Genomic DNA, 19,994 nt, shown 5'->3' with positions numbered 1-19,994 from the left:
GTATTCTTTGTCAATTCAATGAATAGCAACCAAAAACAAGCATAAATCACTCCAAACCACAAAATGAGTTGTCCATATGTAACACTAGAAACCTCTCCCCACAACACATGACATCGGGATGTCAGCCAACCCGGGGGGAGAGGGGGGTCAGGAATTTAATCATTGGGACAGTCATCAAGCAGCGAGGGTATGAAGAGCCTCATCTGCTCAAACCCTGCCGTCAGTGTTGCTGAAAACCTGTCAACTCATTTAAACTTTTATTTAGAAGCTTTTACTTCTCTCTTTTAGCAACAGTCACTGTCACTGAATTTCCTCAATCCCCCCTGGCAGAGTAGAGGGCTTGGAACTGGTTGATGTTATTTCTATGTAGAGGATGGTTATTGTAATCATTACATTAGTGTCACACTTATTGCATGTTTATTTCATCCCACTTGCACAATTCACCATTTCCGCCACCTAGGCTTTTTCAGTAGGGCGGATGGTGAAGTATGTTGCAGATAGAAATGCATTACAGACATGAATCACTGTACTTACGGGATTTTTTTGTATGGTTGTCCCATAAAATGAATGTTGTTTGTATCATTTGTTATTGTTAACATAATTATTTCAAGCTACAAAATACACAGTAAATGTTTCTTCTGGCTTCATGGCTCAGAAGAAAGCAACCACAGAGTCCTCAGTATGATGTCCCTGAGCTGGGATGGCTGGGAGGATTTGGACTGTGTGCTGTGACATCTAGAGACTAAAGTGTTAGCTGCAAGGAGGGAAATCAACTCAATCCTTTGGGGTGCGTGTGAACTGGGAACTCAAATGATCCAATCTGCTCCCTTACCAAATTAAACAGATGGTACCTAAATCTACCAATAATATCATACATTTAACATATTATGACAACATTTTGAAAGACTTGACATTTTGGTTGTTGGTTTTTAAATAATGAAATAGTTTTCTGGTGAAGTGGAAATCTGCTGACTCATCTCCCCTCTGTTAACAAAACAGGGACTCATTTACATAACTGCTAAAATACCATCTTTATTAAATACAGCAAATATAAACAGGGTTCACACACATATAAACAGGGTTCACACACATATAAACAGGGTTCACACACATATAAACAGGGTTCACACACATATAAACAGGGTTCACACACATATAAACAGGGCGCACTGTCATAGAACACATACTGGTAACCACACACACGTGCATACAAACATACACACACACTACCCACTCTCTCATACAATCTGTGTAGCTCACAATCTCTCATCATAAGAACATATTTACTGTATAAACCACAATATAAACACTGAACACTGTGAAAAGCATTTTGTTAAGACAAATTCTAATTAGGCAAGGTAATTGAGGCACCATGGTAATATGGACAGGGGCCGGGATTTGTCTTTGGACTGCAGTAAAGTAGTTCTACCCAGTGGGGTGAGTATGGATTTATGCCAGTGGCGTCTCCTAGTGTTAGCCTTGCACAGCAATTGGGAGGAAGGGTCAGCTGGAAGCCTGACAGCAGCATGATTCATAAGGTCCAGAATCAGATTTCCCTGCCGCCCAGCCTAGCTGTCTCCATTACACGCTGAAAACTCTCCACTGGCCCAGGACCAACACGTAGGGCTGCTCTCTGTCTGCACCACAGCCCCCATGTTGATCTCTTTGTGTTCCATGTCAACACAATATTACTGCAGACCATTTCTGCCATAGCTTTCATAGACAGGTGCCCAGTCCCATCAGGGCATTCAGGGTGTTTTTACATATAGTCCTCTTTTAAAGAACTGATCTTTGAATGAGGACTCAACTATTTTGTCAGTTCACTTCACCTATTTTGTGGTCCGAGTCCTCTTTGCATTGACATTGCCATGTTTAGAAAGGAATCAAGATCTTTTTCCAATATTCACTCAATGCACTCTGGGTTTTTACAGAGTGCAGGACAAGCCATTCCATCAGAACGTGTTATCGGACAGCTAGATATACCTACTTACATTTTGAAAGCTAATAGACTGCATTTAGTTTAAGAAAAGGGGAGACATAATCATTTTAATCAGAAGACACTATTAGCATGTAAATATTATTGGTAACAGAATAAATAGCAGAAGAATAACTGCAGATTAAATAATGCTGTAATTGAAAATTGTACACCCAATGTAGGCTACTGCCCCTTTAAGAGCTAGAATTGATTTTGGACCCTATGTTGTGATTCTCACCAAATATGTTGTTTTCTTCTCACACTATTCAAACCCCACAATTGAATAAACAGTTTATGAAGCTATTTTAGCCAATAGATCACATATGGCAAACAAATAATCTGAACTAAAAACTAAAAATGTCTGTGGATTCTTGACATTCGCTAATCAATATCGACAAACATCACGTTTTTTTCCACAAACCTGCACATCCTCTTCTCTCTTTTGTCGCACCAATGTGAGGGGTTATGGCAGGGGAACTAATGTTGCAGTAGTCTAGTGTGTCATGCAGGAATAATGACAAGCGAACCTGGGGAGCTTTGTGTTCACATTGCCTTAAAAAAGGGAACCGAACCTCGGAATTCAAGCGAACTGAACTCAGACCACCTCTCGAGATGGTCTCAGTTCGGTTCGCTTAGGGGGCTCTTCTGAGGGGGTCTGAGTTCCTTTGGGAGTGTTTACACTGCACAAAAAAATTAGCTAACTGCACTGGGTTCACAAAACTTGTCTGAAAGGGACCAAGTGTGAAAACGCCCTTAGTCAACCCCTCTACACATTCAAAACGGCCCTGTGCATCTAGCTAGCTAGCACACAATAATGAATAAAATGGCACTGCAATTCACTCATGTCTTAAAAACACCAACATTTACAATTGCTATAATTTTATGTACTGTATAGACAATTATTACAATCTGGTAAATATATAATAAATAAATATACATTCAGCTGTTTTTATTGTCAATATGATGGCATCATACTCGTATCTCAGTGACATTAGCAAAAAGCAATCTTTATAAAAGTGATGTCCAAGCTGTCGGTCTTTGAACACTGTGTGTGACTTGAATATCTCTGCCATGGTCTCATCAGTTCTGTTTGTAGTAAACAGTGTAAGCCATTGACGGTGCAAGCGTGCAAGTAAGTTCTTGTGTAATATAGTTTATTTTTTTCTCCTTTACTTTGACATCCTCCTTTTTCTTTCTCTCTATTTAACTTAGAGGCAGTGTACCAGGGTTGTATTCAGCAGATCCTCTGTCTATCCATCCATCCTGTCTCACACCTGAGTGACCAGGGGTTCCCTGAGGTACACGTTGCCTTTATTCTCCTCCCCGTCCTGCCCTGCACACAGTCCTGACAGCAGTGTCCCATTGAGGGGGTTACAGATTCCCCTGCAATCACCCACATACAGGGGAGTGTAATCTCCCTCCCCCTCGTCCCCCTCCTCGTCCTCACCCTCCCAGAGAGAGGTACTGATGTGGGTGTACTCACTGATTTTCTCGAGACACTCCGTCTCTCGGTGGTAGAAGTAGCTGAAGTTGGACACAATGACGGGGACTGGCAGTGAGATGGTGAGCACGCCAGCGATGGCACACATGGAGCCCACCAGCTTGCCCCCCAGAGTCGTAGGGTACATGTCCCCGTAGCCCACTGTCGTCATGGAGACCACAGCCCACCAGAAGGCCTCGGGGATGCTGGTGAACACTGTGTCGGGGCTGTCCACCTCAGCGAAGTAGACGGCGCTGGAGAAGAGGATGACTCCGATGAAGAGGAAGAAGATGAGCAGGGCCAGCTCTCTCAGGCTGGCCTTCAGAGTCTGGCCCAGGATCTGCAGGCCCTTGGAGTGACGCGACAGCTTGAAGATCCTGAACACCCTGACTAGCCTAATGACCCTGATGATGGCCAAAGACATGCCCGGGTCCTTGTTGGAGGTTTTGTCCCTGGCCAGCTCTGTGCCCAGAGTGACGAAGTAGGGGATGATGGCGAGGAAGTCGATAGTGTTCATCACATCCTTGAAGAAGTGGAGCTTACTGGGGGAGCTGGCTAAGCGCATAATGAGCTCAAAGGAGAACCAGCAGATACATATGGTCTCCACCTGGAAGAAGGGGTCATGGAAAGCACTGCCAGTGGGAGGGACCAGGATGGTGACGTTGGGGAGGGTAGGATGGGGCTGGTAGGTGAATTTCTGTAGGGAGAGAGGGAGAGAGGGAAAGTGAGTGGTGTTAGAAATTAAGCAGGAGAGATTGAGGGGGAGGTAGAACAGTGAAGGGGGATAGACCGTGGTTTAGACAAGAGATAACAAACAAGGTAATGAAGGTTAGACAGAGGTCGGGGAGAACCCTGATGACTACAGTAAACAGGAGAGGGAGGAGAGAGGGAGGAGAGCTGATTATTTTAAAGGTGTCAAAGTCTTTAATCAGCACATGTGGAAAATGCATCTGTCATCACGGTCTGATTAAGACTGTGAGAACTGTAATACTGTGTTAACATAACTTCACTTGTGCAATCGCACTCTCTCTCTTTCTTTCTGCAGACTTTGATACAAATGTGTTTCTCTATGTTTAAATAGAAGAAAAACATTATAGTGCATGACTGCATGTGACAAAGGCTAATGTTACAGCACAGCGTCTGGACTGACCGAGGAATCTGACACTTCATTTCATCCTGACAATGTTTTCTAAGAAGCAGTCTTGGGGTTCAAAGTAAGGCAGTCAACTTTAGGTTTTATGGCATGTCCAGCCGTGAGACGGATTGGAATCAAATGGCTCTGACTTTTTATTGCCTATGATATAACTATAGTGAAGCAATAATCTATGATACCCTTTTTGTGTGTTAGAGCGTGTCCGTGTGCGTGCGTGAGAGTGCCTGTGTGAGGTACATATATAGCAGTTGTTTGTTTGTGCATATACTGCATATGTTAGTCTTTATGTAGAGGCCTGGAATGCTTTTATCAACTGAAATGACAGAGTGACATTTGCCCTCACATCTGTCACCCACTTTAGTTCAGTTTCTCCTCACCTTTATAAGGTTCAAAAGCCATGATCACACTGCCCCAACAGACATTCTCACTCTTTGTCACCCAATAAGGAAGGTATAACAACTAGACGCTCATTCCAAATGGTCACAGAACCATACATGCATGTCTTTCAATACTGTATGCACTGAGCTAGAGCTACCTTTGCAGCGGGAGGTGATCGTCTTGTAAAAGACAATTATTTATTTTCAGTTGCTTCAACTATGTTGCCATTTTCAGGCTCTACACAGCACTGGGTGTCTTATGTCAGATGTTCTGATCATGTGAGTGTGTGTGAGTGTGTGTGACTGAGTGTGTGTGAGAGGTCGGGTGTGTGCATATGCGCTTCGGTAAGACCCACCGTGTACCTTGTGTTCTGTGCTATTGCATGATCCCTCAAAATCCAAAGGCAGCTAAGCCAACCTTGTCGGTAAGCCACGAGGCGTGTGGGGTTCATTTCATTTTGTGCTAGTCATCAAATAGGTGTTCTGTACTACTCTTTCCATGCCTCTTTCAGTGGGTATGAGTCAATGTGTTTATTAATAGGAACCAGTGTTTACGTGTTGATGTGCTCTTAGGGTTGTCCTTACGCTATATATAGCTCCTTTAGATCTCTAAGGAGTAACGTGAGACACGCTCCTCTCCTCTCTCCTCCTTTGCACTCCACCTTCACTTATTCTCTCTCTCTCTCTTTCTCACTCTCTCTCTCAGTTTATATGTTCTTATCCACTCCATCAATTCCCGTACAGAGTTGTCTTGGCAGTGATCCTGGAGCACCGGTCAATGTGAGACACAGATGGACAGTGTTCTGGAGATACCTTCAGTAAAGCATAATGTTCTTTGTGCAGTCCATCTTTACCCCTCCCTTCCTGCCCCTCATCTCTCTCTGTTCCATCCCTTTTTCTCTCTCGCTCTTACCTGCAATCTCCCTCTTTCACTAATTCCCTAACTCTGATTCTCTCTCTCCTCCAACCTATTTCTCTTGTTTTCCCACCGTACTTTCATTCCCCCTCTCCTCACCCCCCACTCTTCCCATTCTTTTCCCTCAATCTAAGTGTGTCAGATTTAACGACATGACTAAAATAATCTCAGCAATAACCCGCCGCCTCTCTCCTTCTCCCACTATCTCTTCCACATCTCCTTTCCATGTGTCTCTAACCCGTGTCTCTGTCCCGTGTGTGTGTGTGTGTGTGTGTGTGTGTGTGTGTGTGTGTGTGTGTGTGTGTGTGTGTGTGTGTGTGTGTGTGGGTGTCGCATGTTGTGTTTAATCCTGTAAGGGGCCTGTGTGGTCACACATGTAGCGTTTATGTTCCACAGGGTGACATCTGTCATTGACTTTCACCAACTGTCATCCTTCACTAACTGTCATCCTTTACTGTCATCCTTCACTAATTGTCATCCTTCACTAACTGTCATCCTTCACAAATTGTTATCCTTCACTAACTGTTGACAATCACCCCATCATCAGTCTCCCAATGTGCTAACCTCTGTTCTCTTAGCACCCTGTCAAGATGCATTCCTTCCTCTTTCATCCTCTCTTCATTCCTCTCCTTCCTCTATCTGTGCTTTATCCCTCAGCTTCCCCTTTCTCCTGGTCCCTTTGTTCGTTTCCTTTTCTACCATTCTCTTGTCTTCTCTGTTTCTCTCTCATTCTCTCTCTCTCCTGTATGTTATTTCTGTGTGGCCCTCAGGGCCCTGGCCCCACAACGGCCCCCTCTCACCTCTCTGAGCTCCTTCTCGTTCCTGAAGTCAGGCAGCGTCTCCAGGCAGAAGATGGCGATGGACACCACAATGACCATGACGCTGATGATGGCGATGATGCGTGCGCCCGAGGAGGATTCTGGGTGCTCAAAAAGCATCCAAACCTTCCTCTGCATCTCGTTCTCAGGCAGCGCAGGCACCTCCTCCTTGGGGAAGCCCTCGTCCTCCTTGAAGCGTTCCATGATCTCCTCACTAAGCTCATAGAAGCGCAGCTCATCCAAGAAAACATCCAGGGGCACGTTGGCAGGCCGCCGCAGCCGCCCGCCAGACTGGTAGAAGTAGAGGATGGCATCGAAGCAGTTCCGGTTCCGGTCCAGGAACAGCTCATTGCGCAGTGGGTCAAAGTAGCGAATTCTGCGGTGGGGATCCCCCAGGAGGGAGTCAGGGAACTGGGCCAGAGTGCGGAGCTGTGTCTCGTAGCGCATCCCCGACACGTTGATGGCTAGCCGCTCCGTCAGAGCCCAGCCCCCCCTCCACAGGGAGCCTGAGTGACGACAGCTTTCCCTCTTCCCCTCAACACTCTCCTTTTCACTGCCGTCGTTCTCCGTCTCCTTCTCTCCCTTCTCTGCCTTGTTGCGCTGGTCCTTGGTCCGCTTGTCGCTCTCGCTCACCTCCTCTGGGAGATGTTTCTTGTCTCCTTCTCCTCCTCCTTCACCTCCTCCCTTGTCATGGTTCTCCATTCCTTGGTCTGTCGTTCTACTTCTATTTAGTTATTTGTGTGGACAGTTTGTCCCTCTCTCTAGAGGAGAGAAATGCACAAAGTTGCTCAAGTTATCAAGAGACATATCAGGTACTGCAGAAGAAAAAGGCAGATAAAAAAGTAGAAGGAGAAACATCTCACATTATTGGCAATTTTAATACTCATAATTATTTAACAGAAATGTAACATGCTAAGTAATTTACGCCAATTCACCCGCAAATATGCAAGACACATTTTACAACTACAGTACAGAATAACAAATAAAAGCATGACTAGACAGGTGTTATTTCAATCAGAACCTTTAACCTTTATGTTCGGTCAGAATGACTATTTTTTCATCAGAAGGTTAGTCTTTAAAGTAAACACAGCCATTATTAGAATAACACAGAGTCTTACTCATAAACATCCTAGTTACAAGCCATGCCCAAGCATGCTGCTGTGAAGTAAGAACCATATTGTTGGTGTTATTTACGAGAAGCAGCCTGCACTGTCCCACTTACCCCTCTGTCAGTCAGCTACTGTTGATAGAGACTAATTACTCAAGAGAATCACGGTGCCTCCGCTACTGCACCTCCACCACGGGGTGTATGTCTGTCTGTCTGTCTGTCTGGCCCTCCCTCTGGCCGTCTCTCTGTCTGGCTGTCTGTCTGTCCGGCCCTCCCTCTGGCCGTCTCTCTGTCTGTCTATCCCCTGTTTGATCTCTCCGTAAGTCTCTATCTCCCAGCTCCCTAGCTGTGTCAGGTCTGGGGGGGAAGGGAAGGGAATATGGGGGCACCATGGCTCCTTCAGGGGTAGTGTTAATCCGTCTGCTGATTCCCAACCCTGGGTGAAGTGAAGATAGTTAAGCTTGTTTGTAGGTCATGGTCTTCAGTCTCTCCCCTTTACTCTCTCTCATGCCCACTAGTTCTCTGGAGAATGCTGTCAGGTCGAAATTCAATCCACAGCCTTCTCTCTCCAACCTCAGAACAGCGTCCTCCTCATACCCCCAACCCCAAATGTCAGCCCCCTGCCCCTCTATTAAAGTCTTAAATTCTTCCTCTCTCCCTGTCATAAACACACACACACACACAAACACACACACACACCACCCTCAACACATGTACTAATGTACTCACGAGACCCAAATGAACACCCATGAAATCCCAGTGAGAATATATTCTGGCGTTCCATTCTGGCTTTAGTATTTATATTGCTCCTGACTAGGGCCCTGTGTTTTTCTGACCATGTAACCTTGCCAGGAAACACTCTGGGCCCTAAACAAGTTATATAGCAGAGCCAATGTATTTCCTGGTGAGGTGTGGCCAGGAAAAATGTACGGCCCTAGTCACATTTACAAACATGTTAATACATGTTATGAGAACAAACAGTAAAACTGAAAGCCTTCAACAAAAAGCCAAGACACTCCTTTTGTGATTATCCTTTCGGAAACCTTTATTCAGTTGGCTTAGTGTATGGTTTAGTATAGGGTATGGTGCAGACATGTCAGACAGGTAATGACTCACAGGTGTGGTGTCAACAAAAATGAAAGTGACATATAGTGACAACAACAGGTAAGATGTCAACAGCATTATTTCTGAGCTAGAAAAAAGTTACATGGGGCGGTAGGTAGCCTAGCCGTTAAGAGCGTTGGGCCAGTAACCGAAACTTCGCTGGTTCGAATCCCCTAGTCGACTAGGTAAAAAATGTGTTGATGTGCCCTTGAGCAAGGCACTTAACCCTAATTGTTCCGGTAAGTTGCTATGGATAAGAGCGTCTGCTAAATGACTCAAATGTAAAATAAGAGTTGATGGTTGAGTTAACTATTTAGAGAAATGTGCCAAATTAGGAAAAACATCCCAATTAAAATGTATAACAGTTATAACACTGATATTAGGTGTATTCTACAGGAAAGTGAGCATTAAAGCATTTAAAGTATTTAAAAAATATATATATTAATTAAACAATTGCAAAAACCATCCCATTTACTTCTTGGTTGATTGATGAATGTAATTGCTTATTTTTTCCATTTCAGAAAATGCCTCATACATAGACTGAGATACCGGTATGCATGTTGACACAGCAGGTTGCAGCACCAGAATGTGCATTAGAATTTGCAAGGAGCTTAAACTACAAGTCCCACAAAGCCGCTCGCCAGTCTTCACAGACGACAACAAACCCCATGATTTTTGAGGAACTTGGAGGATGAAGAGAAAGTAAACGTAGACATGTAAAAGACAAAAAGACAACGGGAGGGATACAATTATATATTTTACTGCATGGATACATGTAAAGAAATATAATAAAAAAGTGTAGCTTGGAAAGAGGGCAAGTAACTTTGTTTGTGGCATTCGACTAACACAATCAATCAGGTAGTGGCGGTTCTTTGCGAAAGTATCATCAGTGAAATCATCACCCGAGACTCAGTGGCTCTAGTGAACAAGTCAGGCAGTACATTGCGTTACGGCGAAAAGTTGTCATTGTGACCGGCGGGTCTAAAGGGATTGGTAGAGGGATTGTCAAAGTATTTGGTAAGAATCAAAGTTGCTTTTTGAAGTTAGTTTGTTGGGATTTGAGCAGAGTGAGGTACTGGTGCAACAATAATTTGCTATTCTGTTGTTTTTTTCTCAGTGGAGAATGGAGCCAAAGTTGTCTTCTGTGCAAGAGGGGGTGAGTGTCTGCACATTTCTTAGATTTTTTTTGCTCAGATTAAAGTATACCTTTTCAGGTGTGGTGGAACTGGTGGCTTCTACGGTTGTGGCTAGATGGAGTACAGCTATGTACCAAAAGTTGCATGTTCGAGTTGCGTCGGTGACAACTGTAGTATTGTAGCTAAGCCTAACCCTTTTCTCCTAACCTGCTACGTTAATTATCATAGCCTGCTACTTTAATTATCCTAACCTGCTACGTTAATTATCCTAAGCTGCTGCATTAGTTATCCTAACCCGCTACATAAAGTAACTTCTTTATGCTGCTCCATCTAGCCACAACTGTAGAAGCCATCAGTTACGAGAAACCATCAGAATCACCACACAGGTATCAATAATGTGTCTCAGAATCTTCATTCATCAGTAATCCATTGTTGGAGACTTTATTAATCATAATAAAATCCCTTTCTACATCATCTTTACATTGCATATTCATAAGTTTACTGTATTCTTATTTTTTTGAATTTCCTTTTTTTTTTTTTATAGTGGCAGAAGGACAGGCTCTAGAGGCCGAGCTGAACAGGGCAGGGCCAGGGTCATGCACATTTGTCCCTTGTGACATCTCCAAAGAGGAGGACATCAAGGTAGGGCTTCTGGGCAATGATTGATCTTATAGAGCAGTGAAATGAGAGTCAAATTATCACTCATATGCACACCATTTCAACAGAGTTTATATCCTCATTCCTCAATGGATCACATGACCTGTGGTTTATCAGAACGCTTACTATTACGTTTTGCATTGTAATCTACACTCCACCTATCTTTAGTCTTTGTTGGATTATCTCTGCCTGCGAAAGGACTCTTCTCCACTGAGTTTACTCACAGCTCTAGCAAGCCCCTTGTCCCTCATTTGAAGGTCTGCTTATAAACTGCTTAGAAATCACTATTAAAGGCCCAGTCGGTCATTATTTGAAGCTCTCTTTGTTTCCTGTGCCCTGGTTTCCTCCCATGTTTTTTATGCTTGCCTCCCGTCCAATCATCAATCATCATAGTGACATTGCTATAACCTGTTTTGTGTGTTTGACTGAGGGACGTGGGTATGCTTGTATGTTATTTTAGTGGTGTGTCAAGCTGGTTTTTCAGCTTAGGCTCTATGTAGCAAGTTAGGTAGGTACATAGGTAATGGGATCATAGGTACACATACCTGGAGATAGCAATTATAAATGTCTTACAACAGTGTGGTGGTCAATGACGGAGTGCAGTCAACTCAACGTATGATATTCTCTCTGCAGAGGTTGATTGCAGTGACAGTGGAGCATTATGGTAAAATAGACTGTCTGGTCAACAATGCTGGGTGGCGTGAGTATCTGCTATAATTTTGTACGAGAACTGATGTTGTTAAGGAAAGAAAGAAAGGAAATTCTATATCCACAAATCAGGTGATAGGTGGTATACTAATCCACGTCCAGGCACTTAAAAAGGCAAGCCGTTATTTAAACAGGCATATTCAAGCATTAAAAACACATACACTGAGTGAACAAAACATTAAGAACACCTTCCTAATATTGAGTTGCACCCCCCCATTTGCCCTCAGAACAGCCTGGACTCTACAAGGTGTCGAAAGCGTTCCACAGGAATGCTGGTCCATGTTGACTCCAATGCTTCCCAAAGTTGGCTGGATGTCCTTTGGGTGGTGTACCATTCTTGATACACACGGGAAACTGTTTAGGGTGAAAAACCCAGCAGCATTGCAGTTCTTGACACAAACCGGTGCGCCTGGCACCTACTACCATACCCCGTTCAAAGGCACTTACATCTTTTGTCTTGCCCATTCACCCTCTGAATGGCACACATACACAATCCATGTCTCAGGGCTTAAAAGTCCTTCTTTAACCTGTCTCATCCACACTGATTGAAGGAGATTTAACAAGTGACATCAATAAGGGATCATAGTTTTCACCTGTATTTACATTTACGTCATTTAGCAGACGCTCTTATCCAGAGCGACTTACAGTTAGTGAGTGCAGACATTTTCATACTGGCCCCCCGTGGGAAACGAACCCACAACCCTGGCGTTGCAAGCGCCATGCTCTACCAACTGAGCTACAGGGGACTTGTATTTACCTGGTCTGTACACTCAGTGTATATGCGTTGCAGCTTGCACCATCAAACCGATCACATCCTGACAAAGGGGCAAGCCGCAACGCAGATGTATTTTTAATGCTATACTGGTTTTCATCGTTTTTTAAGACCTGCATAAGTTCCTGGAGGTGGATTTTGAACCACTTAACACTTTTTTGTGTATATGAAATGTATGTTTTTTTCCCCCTCTTCTAATAATAATATACCATTTAGCAGACGCTTTTATCCAAAGCGACTTACAGTCATGCATGCATACATTTTTGTGTATGGGTGGTCCCGGGGATTGAACCCACTACCTTGGCGTTACAAGTGCCGTGCTCTACCAGCTGAGCTACAGAGGACCACACAATTCCCATACTCCATAGCCATTTGGATAGTGTTTATGCTGTATTAATTGAGTTCCCTCTCTTTCATCCCCTCTCAGACCCACCTCATAAACCCACAGATGACACTACTGCAGATGAGTTCAGAGATCTTTTGAATCTTAACCTCATTAGTTACTTCCTGGCCTCCAAAGTAAATCATTCACTCATTATATTGACTTTACTGAAAGCCTTCAGGTATAATGCTTTATTACTTGTTATAAGCATGTATGAGCCTTAATAAAGTGTTATTATATGGCTTATAATATGTTTTGTTTCATCACGGGATCTCCTCACCTCTCTCCCCTCCTCAGTATGCTGTTTCTGTATGATATGTTGGATTAAGGAATAAAGACAGACACCAATGTTCAGTTCAATAGCCTTGTTAAGCCTTGTACAAATCCCTACGCGTGGAGTCTGGGGAACAGTCCAACTAGTCGATTACCTATCAACTAGACTCCGTAACATCATCCTTTTCAATAGAAAGTGCAAACATAACGGCATAACATTGCGTTCTTAACAGTCAAGTCATAACAATTGAAAAGCATGACATTTTCTTTTTACTTCAGCTGTCATCTTCCTTTTTTATTTTATTTTTTTTATTTTATTTTATTTTTTGAAATATTTTTTTTTAAATTAACAGACAACAAGTTAAGTCTCTTGCTTACAGAGTAAGCCTGTCCGGTGGCTTGCACAGCCGACCCACCCGTGAGTAAGTATTGGCTCTGACAGGGGTAGGATTAGGGCCACGAGCTGGAGAGTTTGGTGGGGTAGAAGCTTCACCTTCAGTTGGCTCATGTCTCAATTCTGCACCCCTTACCCTTAGGCCTGGACTGTGATCCAGCTCATCTAAGTGAGTGTATGGCATGTTCTGGATTGTCTGCTCTGCTACGCGCAGATCCACCCGATTGCGACGATAGAGGGAGCCACCAACATCCACCAGGTAAGAACGTGGTGCAACTCTCTGTAGGCATGTGCCCAGCCTCCAAAGTCCTGTGTGGTCTCCCGGCAGCGGTTTCATCCTTATAGTTTCACCCACCTCCAGCTCTGGTAGGTCTCGAGCAGTCCGGTCGTAGAAGCACTTAGCGAGCTGCTTTCTGTGACGCAGTTTGTCTGTGACGCCAACCATGACGCAGGGCTCAAGTAGCTTGTTAGCTACGGGGATAGTAGTCTTCAGACGTCTGGACAGAAGGCGTTGTGCTGGGCTGCTGTCCATGTTTTCGGTGGGTGTGTTCCTCCACTGTAAGATCGCTTTCCATGGGTCGTTGCTGTCGCGCAAGGCCCTGCTTAACAGGTTTTTTGCAATCTTGACAGCTGATTCTGCCTTGCCATTTGCTTTTGGGTGTCTTGGAGAGGAGGTCACGTGGTCAAACTCCCATTCTGAGGCGAAACGCTTGAACTGTGCAGTGAATTGTGGGCCATTGTCCGTGATTACCTTGTCAGGCTGACCTTGCCTTGCAAACTGCGCCTTGCAGCGCTTTATGACCGTCTCTGCGGACAAGTCAGGGAGCAGTTCAATTTCCCAAAAGTCAGAGTAATGATCAACGAGGAGAAGATAGTCCTTTTGTCTGTGGCTGAATAAGTCCATGCTGATGATTTGCCAGGCCCTTGTGGGCAGTTCGTGTGACATCATGGTTTCCTTTTGCTGTTCATGAGCGTACTCGTTGCATGTGGTACAGTTGCTGACAAAGTCTTTAATTTCTGCTTGCATGTTTGGCCAGTATAATGTTTCACGAGCCTGACGGTAGCATGCGTCACCTCCGACGTGACTGGAGTGTATGCGGGTAAGCATCTCTGGACGTAGTGATTTGGGAATAATGACCTTCTGACCTCTGAACAAGACGCCATTTTGCACACTGATCTCATCTCGAAAGGTCCAGTATTCTCTCACTGTGAAAGGTGTCTCCTCTTTCAGATATGGCCAACCTGCTAGAGCCATGGACTTCAGTGACTGTAGGTGTTCGTCCTTGTCAGTATGTTGCCTGATCTGGGCTAGGCGGTGATCTGTCACGTTTAAGTAGTCTGCCTGATTGATCTGTTGAACATCTTGTTGTTCCTGCTGTAGCGAGCAGATGGCCTGCCGCTGATAGGCAGTGCCTCTACCTGTACATTGTGCTGTTGCCCTGCTCAGTGTGTCGCTGATGTACATCTCAGGTCCTGGCTTGTAAATGACCTTCAGGCTGTAGTTTTGCAGAGTCAGGAGCATACTTTGAAGCCTCTTGGGCGCGTTGAGGAGAGGTTTACTGAATATGGCAATGAGTGGTTTGTGGTCAGTTTCAGCGGTGACCAGCTCTCGACCATATAAGAAGTGATGGAATCGCTGGCAGGAGAAGACGATGCTGAGGCACTCTTTCTCAATTTGTGCATAGTTTTGTTCGGTGGGGGTGAGCGCTCTCGAGGCAAACGCAACGGGCTGGCCTTCCTGCATAAGGCAGCATCCAAGTCCCCTTTGGCTAGAGTCGCTCTGGATTGTGACAGGCTTCGTGACGTCGTAGTAGCGCAACACTGGCATGGATGAAGCCAGAGATTTCATCTCCTGCACTGCGGCCTCGTGCTTGGGTAGCCAGTGCCATGGTGTGTCTTTGTCCAGCAACCGGCGCAGAGGCTCACAGACTGCTGATAGGTGTGGCATGAACTTTGCAAGATAGTTTGCAAAGCCGATGAGACGCTGTACTCCTTTTGCATCAGACGGGTTTGGCATGTCGAGGATCGCTTGGACCTTGTCTGGGTCCGGCTTCAGGCCTTTTGCCGAGAGAATGTGGCCATGGAAGTGGACGTCTTTCACCTTGAACTGCAGCTTCTTCAGGCCAAGACGAAGCTTAACTGATCGGCAGCGCTCCATCAGTGCCAGGAGCTTCACATCGTGGTCGCGTTCTGCTTCTTCGTCTGTTTCACCACAGCCTACGATCAGGATATCATCGGCGATGGGTTCAATGCCCTTGAGCCCAGCCAGTAACTCGTGCTGCTTGCGTTGGTATACCTCAGGCGCCACTGAGACACCAAACGGGAGCTTGAGCCAGCGTTTCCGACCCCAGGGGGTCCAGAAGGTAGTCATGAAGCTGCTTTCTTCGTCCAGCTTGCATTGAAGGAATGCATCTCGGGCATCCACCAAGGTGAAAATCCTGGCCTTGGGAAGCTTATAGAGGACATCCTCTAGTGTCGGCATGATGTAGTGGGATCGTTTCAGTGCTTGGTTCAGATGCTTTGGGTCGATGCAGACCCTCAGCTTCTCTGGTTTTTTTCACTATGACCATATTGCTGATCCAGTCAGTTGGTTCAGTCACAGATGTCATGTGGCCATCGGCCTCGTACTTGTCCAGCTGGGCCTTCACAGCCACTTTCATTGCAATGGGCACATTGCGAGGAGCACACTGGACTGGAGTAATGCTCTCATCCACTTCAAAGTGTACCTCCCCAGGCACTGATTCAACGGGCATGTTGAATACATCGTCATATCTGCTGAGTAGTTGTTCTTTGGACAGGGGTCCATGCTGGACATGATCCACAATGTGCAGGTCATTTGGTACAGTGAACTGCATCAGTCCCAGGCGTTCGCATGTAGAGCCTGAGAGGAGAGGATTTTGACTGGTTTTCACAATCTCGAACTCCAGCTTGTGTTTGCGTCCCCGAATAACACATTCGGTCTCAAAGGTGCCCATAGAGCTCATTAGTTCTCCTGAGTACAGCTTTAGTCTAGTATCGCTGGGAAATAGATGTGTGTCAGGTGCCAGATTGATTTTGTCTTTGTAGCTCATTACGTTGCATGTAGCACCCGAATCCAGTTGACATTGTTGTTGCTTGTTGTGTAATCGTAGTGTCACAAACCATTTCTTCCCTCTTGAGTGTACAGCCCCAATGGATTCATGCATGTAAATGTCACTTTCACTGTTCAGCTCTGAACATTGAGTAACATCATCAACACAGTGAATCTTGCCCTCACTCACCCTTCTTTTGCTTTTGAGACACACTTTTGCAAAGTGATTATTAGTTCCACAAGCTCTGCATGGTTTTCCATAGGCCGGGCAGTGCTCTTTGCCACGTGTGTGTGTATTCCCACAGTATTTACATGCTACGGGGCTCTCTGTGTTCACCGTTCGTGGTGAATTACTCTGCCTCGATTGGTTTTGTCTGAATGTCTGCCTAGCAACAGCGTGAACAGTATCAACGTCGGAGCGTGGGGTTTCCGTTTCCATTGCTCTCATTCTCATGTCAGTGACTTCAGCAGTGCGGCACATTTCGATGGCAGTTACTAATGTTAAGCCTCTCTCTCTCAGTAGACGCCGGCGTATTCTCATTTGCAATTCCCAGTACTATTTTGTCACGAATCAGTTCATCTTTCAATCCCCCGTATTCACAAGTGGCGGATTTCTCTCTCAAACGGGTTACAAAGTTGTGTACTGACTCACCCTCTTCCTGTTTGCAGCTTCCAAACGAACCGCTCGTAAATTACGTTTCTGGCGGGTTTGAAGTAATTCCCCAATGCATCCAATATAGCCTTTGCATCACACTGTTGTCGTGCCGTGAGGGTGAGATTGTGCCGGTAGATATGCCTGCATTCGCTGCCCATTAAACTCCTCAGAGTTGCCGCTTGTACCTCGTTGGGTTTCTCATGTAGACCGGTCGCCAGCGCATAGTCCTCGAATTCATCCCTGAAGTTGTCCCAATTAGTATTCCAGTCCCCTGTGAGAACCATGTGATTTGGTGGCGGAATGTTCGCTGCCATAGCAATGGAATAGGAGATTTCTTTGTCTTCAGTCATGGAGGTAGGTAGTGATGCTAGCTAGCCAGCTAACACGAGTTGATCAGTGTTGTGAGTAGGAAACGGCTTGTGTTCGCATATGGAACGTAACTGCGCCTATACTGTATTTAGCTACAAAAATAACAAACGTGTGTTTTCCGAGCCACTTCTGATACCATGTTTCTGTATGATATGTTGGATTAAGGAATAAAGACAGACACCAATGTTCAGTTCAATAGCCTTGTTAAGCCTTGTACAAATCCCTACGCGTGGAGTCTGGGGAACAGTCCAACTAGTCGATTACCTATCAACTAGACTCCGTAACATATGCCACCTGCGACAGCGCCAGGGGAACATCATTAACTTGTCCAGTCTGGTGGGCTCCATTGGTCAGAAAAATGCAGCACCATATGTAGCCACAAAGGTGAACTAAACGTCTAGATAACAGTATGCATCAGTACTTTATCCCACAGGCTTGGAGAAGTAGGCCAAACAGGGTTGATGTGTCTCTTTTCCTCCACAAGGGGGCGATCATTGCCATGACAAAAGCCATGGCTGTGGATGAGAGTCGGTACCAAGTGAGAGTCAACTGGTGAGTAGAACTGGCATCTGTCTCCTTTTACAAACTTTTATTATTTTCTACTTCCTTTTTTCTCTTTCCCTCCGTCTGTCCTGTTTTTAAAATACTTTTGTATTTTTCCACTTTTTCTCTGATCTCTAGCTCTGTTTGCTGCAGTCTAAATGTGTAATCTCTTTTAGCATCTCCCCTGGTAATGTGATGACACCTCTGTGGGAGGAGCTGGCTGGACAGACTGCAGATACCTTGGCTACCATTAAAGAGGGAGAGAACGCTCAGGCAAGTGCTCACTGGACAGGAGCCATACAAGATAAGATATAAGATGAAATATAAGATCTGTTACAATGACATATTTCAGAATGCATTGAAAAGGGAGGGTTGGTAGAGACTTCCTAATTTCACTTGCATCTCTCATCTTGATGAACCTGATGCCTTATCTGTAACATTCTTCCTAATCTCCAACAGCTGCTTGGTCGAATGGGGACAGAAGCTGAGAGTGGGTTGGCTGCTCTGTACCTGGCTGCTGATGCTACGTTCTGCACTGGGATAGACCTGCTGCTTAGTGGAGGTGCAGAACTCAACTATGGCTACAAGAGCCAGGTCCCATGAGCAGGCCTGTCACTCCGGGCCTAGTGCCTACCTGACCAATAACAGGACCTGTTCTGTTCTACTGCCATCCTGCTTGAGATTATTGAACCAATAATCTTGTTTTAACCATAGCCACGGGATGTAGAGGTGCTTGGGGTGCTACAGCACCCCCTGGTGGTGAGATTGTAAAGCTGCAAGAATTTGTGTTGTTGCAATAAAAAACAATTAAACTATTTTTCCGTTGCATTATTTATATAAATGATAATGGGATTGTGGTAGGGGAGAGGGAAAAAAATATGGGATATGTATATATGGGCCCCATTCTGCATGGAGAGCTCTCAGCTCTGTTTAGTAAGCTTTGCGCTCATGATGATATGCTGTTATCTATTCAGTGTGGTTGGTTTGGAGTCGGACACGCTCTGCTGTCGGATAGACAGTTTGAGTTAAGTCGGGTCTGACCCTCTCCACTCTCCATCTTCTAGTCTTTCCCCATTGTGGTGGATATCAAGTGATTCCGTGTAGCTCAGTTGGTAGAGCATGGCGCTTGCGACGCCAGGGTTGTGCGTTCGATTCCTACGGGGGGCCAGTATGAAAATATGTATGCACTCACTAACTGTAAGTCGCTCTGGATAAGAGCGTCTGCTAAATGACTAAAATGTAATCTGGAGTAGTGCTCGCAATAGTTCTTCACTTCTATTTTCTATAATTTAACAATTCTAAACTTGGCGTAAAGGGAATGGGAACGATATCAAATAAGGAACATGGCATTCTCTGCTGCTGCCCATATCAAACACGTAGGCGTACTAGCCAACTAGTCTAGCAAGCAACACGGTGCTGGGTGCCGCTCAGCAAGTGGCGCTTTCCATCCGCTGGTGCTGGATCGAGGTGAGCGCTTTTCTCCGCGATGGATCGCATAGCTGTCCATTTGTGCTCAGTTTTATTAGGCACAATCTTAGTTACAACCCCCTTCTCGTTATCTCTCTCTCTCTCTCGCTCGCTCTCTCTCTCTCTCTCGCTCTCTCTCTCTCTCTCTCTCTCGCTCTCTCTCTCTCTCACACACACACACACACCCCTTGTAATTATGCAGTAGCCTACAACAAATGTGCGCGCTGTTCACAACGTTCTATTCCTAGGCGGCGCGTGAGTTTCAAGTTTGAGTTTCAAGTTTGGAGAAGCTTACAATTTATCCTACCATTTCTACCGATCTGAATTCAAGTTATGATTTTCATATGCACATTTTCGTGGAACAGTTTCATTTAAATAATAACGTTTTAGTTTCTCAAAATCATTGTCAAATCGGAATTAAAATGATAAAAATCTAAGTTAAAATTCCACCAATGGGAGAGCACCAGCCTCTGCCATATGAACACATTGATTCACCATGAGCCATTGGCAGCTAAAGAAATGAGCACATGGAACTAAGAGATAACCTATAGGCCAATGTAGTTGTAGGCCTATAACTTACATTGTCAACTAAGTAAAAATACATAAACCTTTCTATCAGTCTTGATTTTAGCTATCA

General features: G+C 45.0%; 1 protein-coding gene and 1 pseudogene across 1 annotated transcript; one reads left to right on the top strand and one right to left on the bottom strand.

The window, feature by feature from the left end:
* Positions 1–2,181: 2,181 nt before the first annotated feature.
* Positions 2,182–8,199, bottom strand: LOC121551369 (potassium voltage-gated channel subfamily A member 7-like). Its single transcript, XM_041863988.1, has 3 exons — positions 7,942–8,199; positions 6,702–7,480; positions 2,182–4,152 (listed from the first exon to the last, which is right to left on the bottom strand). The coding sequence occupies exons 2-3, from the start codon at positions 7,419–7,421 to the stop codon at positions 3,244–3,246; spliced, it is 1,629 nt and encodes a 542-aa protein (XP_041719922.1). The 5' UTR covers positions 7,422–7,480; positions 7,942–8,199; the 3' UTR covers positions 2,182–3,243.
* A 1,566-nt stretch (positions 8,200–9,765) lies between these two features.
* Positions 9,766–18,705, top strand: LOC121551370 (annotated as a pseudogene).
* The last annotated feature ends 1,289 nt before the right edge of the window (positions 18,706–19,994 follow it).

The sequence above is a fragment of the Coregonus clupeaformis genome, unplaced genomic scaffold, assembly GCF_020615455.1.
Source record: "Coregonus clupeaformis isolate EN_2021a unplaced genomic scaffold, ASM2061545v1 scaf0112, whole genome shotgun sequence".
NCBI lineage: Eukaryota > Metazoa > Chordata > Actinopteri > Salmoniformes > Salmonidae > Coregonus > Coregonus clupeaformis.
Note: the sequence above shows the minus strand (reverse complement) of the source record. Positions and strands in the feature narration are given on the sequence as shown.